Here is a 12663-nt window from a genome sequence, read left to right on the forward strand (position 1 = left end):
ATCCAACGGCTCTGGTACCAATTTATTACGAAATTGGATCGACAACAAACTATAATTAAACCAATCAACTACACACGAACACAAAATTTAACGTAGAAAACCCAATTAAAAAAATCACGTACAGAAAAAAATAAAATATCACTAACAAAATATTGGTAATACAAAAGTGATATTAGCATACATACTTTGTGTCTGATTTCATATGATATGGGTGTCTATTTATAGATCTAAAATCATCTATAGATGAACACAAAAAATTATATCATAATCAGAAGATGATACATAAACGTATTTCTTCATATAAGATAAATCTCACATAAAATCGAATTTGACAATATCGTAATCATAATTAAATTCAAAATTATAGTCAAATTCGAAATTATGGTCACAGTCAAATTAAGAAATCCAATCAATGATAAATAAGAGTTTTGAGAGATAAATAAGAGTTTTGAATCATAATTATCACAATAGCAAACACTTTTACTGAATCTATCAAAATCATTAGGATCCGAGTTGTCGTGTGTTCTTGCATTGGATTGGATCCTCCAATTTCTACTCCCTACGGATTACATAAGTCACAAGAGCAACCGATGAAGTCCCTCCTGTTAACACAAAAAGAACCCAAAAGCTGCTACGGCTGAGTCTGACGTCTTCGTCGTCTGAGTCCACATCCACGCACCTCTCTGAGGTTATTGATTTGTCCTCTAGTTCACCAAGTGTGCCACTATCAATCACCTGTGTCAGTGCTGCATTTATGTCCGACAGAAATGGAGAGCCCTTGGGGAATGCCTGTGCAAGAATAAACCTCCAACCTTAAACTTTAAATCCTAAAATATAAAGAATGATATATATTTCAATTATCTTACAAATGCATATCCTCCAACTTTGTACGTTGGGCCAGCAGCCATAAAGCTCTTGCAGTATCTATCAAGGAACAGTTTGGCCCAAGGAGCTTCAAGAAAAGCAGCTGCGATCTCTTTGCTCCTAAGTGCTTGAGCAATGTCTTCCGGTGTAGTATAGTTCCGCACACGAATTGGACTAAACTTCAGAACGTCAACCAAATAGTTCTTAACAAAGGACTTCCTGGCGAATCCAACCATCGCGTGGTTATACTTCAATGTCTCAATATTGGCCACCGTCGGTTCCATATGCCTCACGGTCAACATGCTGGTGAGATTAGCTGTGTAACTTTGTGCCACCACCAATGCCACGAATAGCCACACCATTGTGGCCACCCTTGATAGGTTACTGTGTAGTTTCTCCCCTAATCAAAGATCAAAACAAGATAAAATGAAATTAATCTTCTTATAACAACACACGCACGCGCGCACAGAGTAAACTTTTGATTCATCTTACCATTCAAAGTGAAGAGTGTAGCAAAAGCCAGCCAAATTAAGGTCCCTATTTGGTTTACGGCCGTGCCTCTAAGTTCAGTGGAATGGTCTCGCTCTATAATCCATACGACAAATCCATTATAGAGATTTACCAAGACAGTGAGAACCCACATGGTTGTTGTGAAGGACTTCAGGAACAACATGGCTTTATCGTGCGTCTGTGATTGAATGGGGACTATCATCACCATTGCAGCGTCTGTATGTGGCTGTGAGAAGTCTACTTTTTGGTAACGCCTGGCCGTGATTGCTATACTGCCTACTGCTGCATCAAAGTGCTATCACCACAAAAGAAATATTCCAAACTGTGGTTAGTTTCAATCATAGCAAGTTAGAGAGATAAGGATGTTCAATTCAATTGCGTGATTAATCGATTACCTTTAAATGGACCTGTTCAACTAAATCATCGAATGTTCTCGTGAAGGGAATGAGATCATAAGGCAAATCATATGGCAAATTTTCGATTGCAGCTCTGAAGACCTCTACTGAAAATCCACTGAAAGTATAGTTGTTTGTGTTTGGATCATATGAGATCGTGACAAAGAGGTTGAACATGGTTCCATTAGCCACTCCAATTCTCAATTTACTGGAGTTTGTTGGTAGCGCCCATCCTTTTGGAGTGGAACTAGGTTCACCAGGCCAATACACGTGCCCCAAATTCTCCATGGAATTATTGTAAGTTGCTCCCTTATCAGTAGTCCTAGAGAAACCTAAGCCATTATCCGTCCAGAATCCGTGTTCTTTGTAACCTTTTCCGAATATATTGATGATCTGAAATGAAGATGCTGGAGGTAGTTTTCGCCCACTGAATGAAACTTTACCACTTAAGCCATCAAAATCACTTAGCAGTATCTTGTCCATCAATTTTTGGCCTTTGACCTTGCCTTCTATCATTGCCATAGCCACTGCCATCGTGGCATCATACGCCTGCAGCGCGAAAATCCCAGGCTCATAGTTATTCTCCTCAGGGTTCTCTGTTCTAAATTTCCTCATAAATCTTGTAGAGAAATCGTGGAAACTTGGCCTGGTTTCTGAGGAGTAGCTCCTGACTCCTAGAACTCCTTGCATCGAAGAGATGCCAGTGGAATTAATGACATGAACAAGATTTGTTATGGCATCTGTGGTGATCCACACGTAGCCCTGTTCCATCATCCCCGTCTTGGTTGCCTTCTCGAATAGCTGGATGGCCAGCGCCAGGGATGTGTGAACCACAAAGACTCTACATTGCCCACTTTTAAGCTTATCAAGCTCTTGAGATAGTGAAGATGAGGCAAAAGCTGGAACTGCAACAAATTGGCTTATTTGTGCACCTACTTCTAGTAGTGATTGGTGCAGATATGGAATGAGTCCATTAGTTGAAGAATCATTGTCTTCATATATGACAACAACTCTTTGCCATCCCCAGGATTGGATAATAGATGCCACAGCCCTCATTTGAGCATGTTGACTTGGGTAGGCTTGAATGAGAAAAGGCCACTTCATTGTTGCCCATGGTGGAGAATCAGCGAAAGAAAGAATAGGGACATGAGAGATGCTACCAATCTCTGCAACTAGCGATGCTTCTTCCCATGTTCTTGGCCCCAAAATGGCCTCCACATTTTGTGTATTGATAAGATGTGTGGCTGGAAGTCAATATAATTATTTAATTAAGCATGGATCAAATCATTAAGCATCTCTCTTAATTTGTGATTAGTGTATAACACAGTCCATATATGTGTGTGCGCGTGTGTAATCTGCATTAAGCAATCAAATGTCCTGTTTCCCAATTAGAATCACTACGAGTACCCTGAATTTCAAAGAAAGAAACTTCTGCAGGATATTCAAATGAAGCAAGAGAAATGACCTGCAAGAGCAGCCTGGATGGGATCACCATGGGAGTTCTCCAGTTGCAGAATGATGCTCCTATTGGTGCGGCTGTAGAAATCTTCTCTTGCCATTTCCATAGCCACTTTCTCTTCTTTGCCAATGCGAGAACTGTAATCCAAGATGGCGCCTACAGAGCCGCCCAAAACACGGTTTGTTTCTGTGACATTCATCTCTGCATTATTATCATTACTATTGGCTAAGCCTTCAAGGGAAGGCAGCCAGACAGCCATGGCCAAGACACAAAGGATATTCATTAGCATAACGACTGATGGCCCTATGTTCCGTGGATGACCAGCCCACGGCAGCGGCAACTCTTATACTCGCCGGACGCTAATCACCATAGTCAATGTTCGTGAATTTCCTAGCTGTTTACTCCCGAAACTACTCGGATGACCACAGATTTGCAGTTTTTTACCCATAATTAATCAAGGGTTCTTACTATTATAAGGACTTGAACTTCATGGCAAGTTCAAGTAAGTTTCTTGGCATTTGTGTTAGATGGGCTTGACTAGACCACCACTTGAATATTTCTAGGCATACGTGGATTAATTGGATTAACCCCACTTCCACTCAAAGTAAATAGATTGGAATTTGGTAATCAATTGGATTAATTAACGATCGATGGTTGAAGTTACAAACCCATTGGTTGCAACAAAGTTAAAAATTTCCATCATGACCCATTCAAGTTCAAATTTCTTCCATTCACTTTACAACAATCCGTTCAGCTGATGGCATTCGACTGGCATTTTGTCTTGCGTTAAAACTTCTTCTTGGAAAGCAGTCTCTTTTACGTCAATCCTAACTGAACTGTAGAGAACTTGGCCCGCAAGTATTAGGTTCTTACTATTATATATGTTTTTATTTTCCTATTTGGGATCTTTTTTGAAATTTGATCCAACTCAAATAATTTACAAGAGAATTTAAATACTATTTTTTCTAAGAATTTAGGCCATTAGGAGAAAACCCAAATGTGATTTTTTTGCCTAAGACGTGGTGGTAGCAAAGGGCTTTCCGTAGTGGTATGGGAAAACCCTAAGTTGATAATTTATTCTAAATATATTAAGTTATTTGTGAGAATATATAAAATAATAATATAGAATAATTTCGGCATCCAAATAACATTTTTACTATGTCAAATTTTATTGAAATTATTTTTCATGAAAAATGTTATCAGGGAAAAAATTTTCATACTTGCATGTTTTTACTTAATATTTTTTATAAAAAATTTTTATGGTACAACACATTAAAGCATGTTTCGGCCCTTTTTTCTTAAAAAATTGAAATTAAGGGAGGTGATAATTGTTTTCCATGAAATTGTAAAATATTTTTCTTTTTCATCTTTTTTCAATCAAACACACCCTAAAGCTAAACTTATATTTTTGTTTTTATATTTTTCTTGTGTGATTGTTTAAATTTTTTATTATTTCAATTATATATCTAAATTTATTTTTTGAGTCGATTTAATTCAAATTTTCTTATACGACAACCCATATTTGATTTTTTTACACTCCTAGACTTATTTCAATTACTTTAATTTTTTTTTTTGTGACAACTCATTTTTTTTATTATTTTAATTACACTAATGTATCTGTATTTTTTAGTCAATGTAATTCATGTATTTTAATGTATTAAAAGTAAAAATAAAATAAGATGAATTAATTTAACTATTTTTTTATATGTCAAAGTATAAAGGTTAAATTAACTTAAAATCATATTTATATGGGTGTAATCGAAATAACAAAAAAATTAAATTATCACATGTAAAAAAATGTCAAAGTACAGACGTTAAATTGAATCGAAAATACAAGTACAAGAATATAATTGAAATAATAAAAAAAATTAATCGCTACACAAAAAAATGTAAAAATATAGGAGACAAAAATATAAATTTAACTAATATATAAACTATATTAATACATGTTAAGAGTAGTTGGAATCATACATCTTTTATAATAAATATGAGATGTGAACTTGAATTTTATCAAGTCCCTCTAAATTTTAATTTCTACATTATTAACTATATATATATATATATCATTTGCTTCTTCCTAACCCACCCACCCACATTTTGTCACACTAAACATTCATAGATATATACATCACAAGAGCAATTGTCGAAGTTCCTCCTGTCAACATGAAAAGAACCCAAAAGCTACTGGGGCTGAGACTGACGTCTTGGTCGTTGGAGTCCACATCAATGCAACTCTCCGATTCTGCTGCATTATTCTCTAGTTCACGAAGCCTCCCGCTGTCAATGACTTGCATCAGCGCCACGTTCATGTCCGACAGAATAGGAGAGCCCTTTGGGAACACCTACACGAGCATGAGAAATAATTTCTAAACTCTAAATTTTAAATTTAAAAAAATAATAAAATACGTAAATTAAAATACCCAACTTGCCCCTCGTGTTCACAACTTCTAGTCAACAATGAAATAGGTGCAAACTATCGAGAGACGACAAGAAAAGGTATCAACGACACGCAAAGACAAGGACAAACGAACCCCAAAGGGCTAATAGTAGGTGAAGGCAAACGCAGGCGAAGGCCAAGAGTCGACTTCGCCTTCTCCTGCTGTCCACTTGCCTTCGCCTACCATTGGTCCTTTGCCACTTGTCTGCTTTCATCTTTGACTGTCATCGACATTTTTGTCTGTCATCTCAAGACAATTTATACCTACCTACTTCATCATTGGTTAGATGTTGTGCGTGTGAACGGTATGTATTACACAAACTAGATTAAATGTGGCGAAGTGTACAATTAACTCGAAATTATATAATTTAAAAATATAATTGAAATAATAAAAAAATAAATATTTAAATAAAGAAAACGTGCAAGAATAGGGAGGGTAAAATATGTATTTTGCCAATTGGGGTCTTACAAATGCATATCCTCCAACTCTGTATTTTGGGCCAGCGGCAATGAAGCTGTTGCAGTATCTGTCAAGGAACAGTTTGGCCCAAGGAGCTTCGATAAAGGCAGCTGCTATCTCTTTGCTCCTAAGCGCCAGAGCAAAGCCCTCCGGGGAACTGTAGTTCTTCATGCAATTTGGATTGAACTTCAAAACCTCTGTCAAATAACTCTTCGCAAAGGACTTGTTGCCAAATCCGATCATTGCGCCATTGTACTTCAATGTCTCAATATCTGCCACAGTCGGCTCCATCCTTGTTACGGTCAGCATGCTAGAGAGATTAGCCGTGTAACTCTGCAACACCACCATCGCGACGAATAGCCACACCAATGTCGCCATTTTCGACAACTTGCTACGCAGTTTCTCCCCTAGGTGAAGAGAAAAACCGATCAGTCTTCTCAAAACAATAACGAACATTTTTACTGGATCGATCTTACCAGGTTGGGATCGGGAGAAGAGCATGGCGAAAGCCATCCAAATTAAAGTCCCCACTTGGCGTATTACTGAGCCTCTTAGTTCAGGGTCACCTTCACGCTCTAATATCCATATGACAAGTCCATTGTAGAGGCTTGTCACCACCGTGAGAACCCACATGGATGTTGTAAAGGGCTTTAGGAATAACATAGCTTTATTGTTCGTATGAGATTGAGCCGGGACTATCATCACCAATGAAGCATCTGTATGGGGCAGTGAAAAGTCCACTTTTTTGTAACGCTTGGCTGTGATTGCTGTACTTCCAGCAGCTGCATCAAACTTCTGTGTGTATATGGTTAGTTTAATTGGAGAAATGAGCATAATTGATGAATCCAATGATTGATCAAGCTGCTATACCTTTAGGTGGACTTGCTCGACTAGATCATCGAATGTACCCATGAAGGGAATGAGTTCGTAAGACAAATCATATGGCAGCTTCTCAACAGTAGCTCTGAACGCCTCTACTGAAAACCCACTAAAAGTATAGTTGTCTGTGACCGGATCATGTGTAATGGTGACAAAGAGATTGAACATGGTTCCATTCCCCACTGCAATCCTCAATTTATTGGAGTTTGTTGGTCTTGTCCATCCTTTTGGAGTAGAAGGAAGGCCACCAGGCCAATACACGTGCCCCAGATTCTCCATGGAATTGTTGTACTTTGCCCCTTTATCAATGGTCTCAGAGAAACCTAACCCATCCGACCAGAACCCATGTTCTCGGTAGCCCTTTCCAATCACGTTGATGATCTGAAATGAAGATGCTGGAGGTAGTTTATGCCCAGTGAACAAAATTCTGCCACTTAAACCATCAAAATCACTTAGCAGTATCTTCTCTAGCAATGCTTGGCCCTCGATGTTGCCTTCTGCCATGGCCTTGGCCACTGCCATGGTGGCATCGTAGGCTTGCAGCGCCAAAATCCCAGGCTCATAGTTGTTCTCTTCAGGGTTCTCTAATCGAAATTTCCTCACAAATCTTGCATAGAAATCATGGAAACTTGCCCCAGTTTCCTGGGAAAAGCTTGTGACTCCTAGAACTCCTCGCATTGAAGAGATGACAGTGGAATTAATGGCATGGACAAGGCTTGTTATGGCACCTGTGGTGATCCACACATAGCCCTTTTCCATCATCTCCATCTTCTTTGCATTCTCAAACAATTGGATGGCCAAAGGCAAGGATGTGTGGACTACGAAGACTCTACATTGCCCTCTTTTAAGCTTACCAAGCTCTTCATATAACGAAGATGAGGCAAAAGGAGAGACTGCAACAAATTGGCTTATTTGTGCATCTACTTCAAGCAAAGATTGATGGAGATGAGGAATGACTCCATTGGCTGAAGAATCATTATCTTCATATATGACGACGACTCTTCGCCATCCCCAGGACTGAACAATAGATGCCACAGCCTTCGTTTGTGCATATTGGCTGGGGGAGGCTTGAATCAGAAAGGGCCATTTCATTGTTGTCCATGGTGCCAAATCAGCAAAAGAAAGAACAGGGGTACGAGAGTGGCTACCAATCTCTGCAACTGTTGATGCTTCTTCCCATGTTCTTGGCCCCAAAATGGCTTCCACATCTTTTGCATTGATGAGTTGTGTGGCTGCATGTCAATATAAATATATTTAAGCATGGATGTAAACAATAGAGTATTTAAGAGCGCAGATATGGAACACACACACACATATATATAATTACCAGCACGAGCAGCCTGGATGGGGTCGCCATGGGAGTCCTCCAGTTGCAGAATCAAGCTTTGATTGGTGTGGAAGAAGACATCTTCTACTGCTATTTCCACTGCCACTTTCTGTTCTTTGCCAATGCGAGAACTGTAATCCAAGATGGCGCCTACAGTGCCCAAAACTTGGTTTGTTTCTGTGACTTCCATTTCTGCATCACTGTTGGCTGCTCCTCCTTGGTGTGAAAATAGTAAGACAGCCATGGCCAATAAAGAAAGGACACGGAGATGAGCAACTGATGACTCCATGCTTTGTGGTTTCCAACCTCTCAAGACCAACTCCTGTTACTTATTAACCGTCGGGAAGGGGCCTCGTATAGTTTCCATATCTGAGAGTAATTAAACTTAGTTTTCTTGGTCGCTGATACCGAACCCTCATTGTTCTTCCATTCTTTCAGCCGCTCATAGACTTCAACCTTACCCCCTTCTCCTCCTGCCACCGATTTTCGTCTCCATCACTTTCCTCGTCACTTCCATTTTTAAATCAGACGCTATCTCGTATTTGTCACTTTAATACTTAGAACTACATACTTAAAATTCGTATTAAAATCAATATCAATAATATATATTTTTTAAAATGAGCTACTATTTATTTATAGAAAAGCATAAAATTTTTATAAATTTTTTAGAATTAAAATTCTTATGACTAATGTCTATTTTAACATTCTAAAATCTATTATATTAGAATTCTTATAAATAATATTTATTTTAATATTTCTACATGACTCTTAAAAATATTTTTTTAATGTCAAAGTTATTCAATTTGTATATTGTGTGGACCCTCTCGATTAGAAAAATATATATTTTTAATTTTTTTCATCTTTTAATAGACTTACCTCGAATAAATTTTAATCATTCGTACCTAACGGGGTCTATAAAATTATTCTAACACCCTATTAATGTAATGTTAAATATTTTCAAAAATCTTGATTGGTGTTTATGGTCTTGGGAGGAAAGTCAATATGTAATTAAATGACCAAAGTATTCCAAAGCACTCGTAAGTCCTGTCTCGCTCGGTCTTGGGTTCATACTTTGCCGGGGGGGCCTTCTAGTTCTAGGCCCCTACCAGGAGCTTGCATGAATTTGCATATAAATTGACTTTGACTTGAACTAAGACTAAGATTGGATCCGAATAAAATCCATCTTTAAATCTTTGGAGATTATTTGAATCGAAATAAAATCTACCTTTAAATCTTCTCTTAAAGGGAGAATCTCTCCTCTAAAATAAAGATTTATTCTCAGAATTAATTCTAATTAAGGATGAGCATTCAGTTGGTTCAACTATTGAACCGATCGAATTGTTCAAACCGATCTAACTAGATCTGTGTCAAAAATTAAATTGAACTCAAAAATATTTTAGTATCAAAATTAATATAAATTTCACAATCAAGTAATTTTAAAGTTCAAATTAATTCTATATCATGTTAATTAAAAAAAAGATAGACTAAATTGTAAGGGGTGAGTAACATTTAGGTTAAATCAAAATAATCGAATTGGATCCGTCGAAATTGTCGGTTTAATTTGGTTCAAATTGAAGATTGATTCGATTTGATTTTCAAGTTTAACAAATTTAGTTATTTTGGTTCAATTCGATCTCTAAATTGAAAAATAAAATTTGAAATAACAAAAGCAGACAAAATATCAAAAACATTATCATTTTTACATTTTGTTATTTTGGTTTTTTTATTTTTTCGATCAGTTCGATTTTTTTACTTTTTGATTTATTCAATTTGAGAATCTATTTGGTCAATTTAGTTTAGATTTTGACATGGGTTCAATTTATTCGATTGGAGCAATTCAATCGGTTCGGTTTTGAATCGATCGAATGCTTATCTTTATTAAATTATAACAAAAAATTAAAATACAAAATTCAACGACCAAAAGTAAAATTGACCCTATTATAAACATATTTTAAGGACTAACATCCGTTACAAATCTACTTCCAATCATTGGTCGGATGAATATGACAATATTATTATTATTTTTTACTCGGTAGTTGTAAATAATAACAATTGATTGATCATACTTAACAATTTCTCCCAGTTGGGTCTAACATCTTATTCTTGATTTATATATATTATATAATTTAGAAACAATTACATGTGAACTAGCAATGGGTCCACTGACTAATTAGGCACTGAGGCGACCTCGCTTTAAAAGACTGATTTGACTGTTTGAAAAGGGTAAGAAAATTAGAAAAAGAGTCACCTTACTAAAGTTGGGGATTGTTACTAATGTCTGGTCAATTTTATGTTGTTGGGTGTGAACTTATGAAGGAGGGATGAGTCCCAGCTCTCACGGGGTCCTACCCTCTTTAATTTGTTCATGTCAAATAAATTTTATATTTTCTTGATGTGGAAAATATATTTTTTTTACTAAAATTAGGTTAAAAATTAAGGTCTTATTAACTCATAATTTGATTTAGAATAGATAAGACTTTCATGTACAATGAAAGTTTAGGATTCTATACTAAACATATTCTTGAATTTCTCAAAGATAAATAAGGTAAAGGAATTGAAGAAGAAGATGAATACCAAAATATTCACGATTCCAAAAATTTATTAATTTAGCGCTCGTTCTTAAAGTAATTCTTTTTCATTGAGCTCTCAATTCGAGATAATCTCTATAACTTAGGGGATACATAAATTTAAATCATAGGTCAGAGGATTAGATTATGGGTATTCCAAATCTTCCTCGATCTGGCATGTCCTGACCTCCACAAATTTAGGATTAGAGAATTCATATTGATCTAATAATTCTAATTCAACTCAATTTCAAATTCATAAAAACATGAGGAATTAACTAATTCTTTCTAATATGGGTGAAGTCGACTCATTTTTATAATCCCCAAGAGTTTGATACTCTTTCCTTGAAAAATCATTCATTAATTTGTATTGGAGTTTGAATGTTTTTTTATAACTAAAGATAATATGTAATGATAAATTTTTTTTAAAAAAATGTTAAAATCTTATTTATATCAAATAGATATTATCTTAAATAATACTTATTTCTTTTCTAACACTTTGGTTATTAAATTATTTTTCAATCATTGACCAAAAATAGCTAAGTGCGTTCATTACCCACCTTAAATTGGATTGGATGCTGGACCACTTAATTTGGATGTAATTGAGTCAAATCAAGTTTTACTAAGCGTGTGTTTCATTGCAAGCATAGAATTTGTATGAAAAAAAAAATATTTTCTAGACAATTCAATTGTCTAGAATTACTTAGAGTATGTTTTGGCCTCTTTTCCATAGAAAAATCCATCAAGGGGAGGTAGTTTTTGTTTTCTATACAAGTTGGAGAATGTTTTCTTTTTCAACTAAATGCTATCAAACACACCCTGAAGATGAAATTTTTCTAAGAAAAGAGGTCAAAAGATGCTTTAATGGTTGTATCGTAGAATTCAATTCCATGACAAATGTAGTGTGTCAAACAAGAAATATGAAATCAAATTTCTTGGATGAAACATTTTTTTATGAAATTTTTATACAATCAAACACACCCTAAAGATGAAATTTTTTTAAGAAAATAGGTCAAAAGATGCTTTAATGGTTGTACCATAGAATTCAATTCCATGAAAAATGTAATGTATCAAACAAGAAAGATGAAATCAAATTCCTTGGATGTGACATTTTTCATGAAATTTTTATACTATCAAACACACCCTAAATTCATTTTCCTAAAAATTTAATTCTAGACAATTCTATAATTAAATTCTATCCAAATCAAGTTTTACTAAAATCAAACTCAACTACATAGAAAAACATTAAACTCAAGCTCATTTTACATAAAAGTGTGTTTGATAGCATTTAGGTGGAAAAGAAAGTGTTTTCCAACTTACATGGAAAACAAAAATCATCTCCTCTTAAATGGAATTTTTCATGAAAAAAAGCTAAAAACAAGCTTTAATGGTTGTACCATCGAGTTCAATTCCATGAAAAATATAATGTGTCAAACACCCAAAATAAAATTCAATTTCTTGGATGGGATATTTTTCATGCTATCAAACACACTCTAAGTAAAGCTCTTAGTCTCAACTCAACTCTAACTCGTTTATATGAATAAAAAAGGTTCTATTCAACCAAGCTAAAGCTAGTGATAAGCTTCCAATGAACTAAGCTTGAGCTCGAGCATGGCTAGCCAGGAAATATTTTGTCACGAGTTCAGTCAATTCGATTCTAATTTTTACACGAGTTTAATCTATTCAATTTAAGCAATTCAATTTATTTGGTTTCGAACTGACTAAATGCTTATCCCTTATTAAATAATAACAAAAATCAAAATTTAGT

The 12663-nt window shown here is 35.6% G+C and overlaps 2 protein-coding genes across 3 annotated transcripts; both read right to left on the bottom strand.

The window, feature by feature from the left end:
• Positions 1-367: 367 nt before the first annotated feature.
• Positions 368-3539, bottom strand: LOC127791417 (glutamate receptor 2.8-like). Its single transcript, XM_052321287.1, has 5 exons — positions 3235-3539; positions 1770-3013; positions 1357-1669; positions 867-1264; positions 368-789 (listed from the first exon to the last, which is right to left on the bottom strand). The coding sequence occupies exons 1-5, from the start codon at positions 3515-3517 to the stop codon at positions 553-555; spliced, it is 2475 nt and encodes an 824-aa protein (XP_052177247.1). The 5' UTR covers positions 3518-3539; the 3' UTR covers positions 368-552.
• A 1645-nt stretch (positions 3540-5184) lies between these two features.
• Positions 5185-8788, bottom strand: LOC127791416 (glutamate receptor 2.1-like). Of its 2 annotated transcripts, none has more exons than XM_052321285.1 (5): positions 8332-8788; positions 6996-8236; positions 6602-6917; positions 6135-6532; positions 5185-5570 (listed from the first exon to the last, which is right to left on the bottom strand). In XM_052321285.1, exons 1-5 carry the CDS (start codon positions 8618-8620, stop codon positions 5334-5336), a joined length of 2481 nt encoding a protein of 826 aa, XP_052177245.1. In that variant the 5' UTR covers positions 8621-8788; the 3' UTR covers positions 5185-5333. The 2 variants fall into 2 exon arrangements, with proteins under 2 accessions (XP_052177245.1, XP_052177244.1); XM_052321284.1 differs by having other exon boundaries at positions 6602-6920.
• Between the last annotated feature and the right edge of the window lie 3875 nt (positions 8789-12663).

Source organism: Diospyros lotus, chromosome 15, assembly GCF_014633365.1.
Source record: "Diospyros lotus cultivar Yz01 chromosome 15, ASM1463336v1, whole genome shotgun sequence".
Lineage (NCBI taxonomy): Eukaryota > Viridiplantae > Streptophyta > Magnoliopsida > Ericales > Ebenaceae > Diospyros > Diospyros lotus.

Excerpts from the sequence above, each read along its gene's own strand:
- LOC127791416 (XM_052321284.1), bottom strand. The coding sequence starts at position 8,620 with ATGGAGTCATCAGTTGCTCATCTCCGTGTCCTTTCTTTATTGGCCATG. Across the intron at positions 8,237-8,331 it reads CATCCAGGCTGCTCGTGCTG|CCACACAACTCATCAATGCA; the intron begins GTAATTATATAT and ends ATTGACATGCAG. Across the intron at positions 6,921-6,995 it reads TCGAGCAAGTCCACCTAAAG|AAGTTTGATGCAGCTGCTGG; the intron begins GTATAGCAGCTT and ends ATATACACACAG.
- LOC127791417 (XM_052321287.1), bottom strand. The coding sequence starts at position 3,517 with ATGCTAATGAATATCCTTTGTGTCTTGGCCATGGCTGTCTGGCTGCCT. Across the intron at positions 3,014-3,234 it reads CATCCAGGCTGCTCTTGCAG|CCACACATCTTATCAATACA; the intron begins GTCATTTCTCTT and ends ATTGACTTCCAG. Across the intron at positions 790-866 it reads AAGTTGGAGGATATGCATTT|GCATTCCCCAAGGGCTCTCC; the intron begins GTAAGATAATTG and ends ATTCTTGCACAG.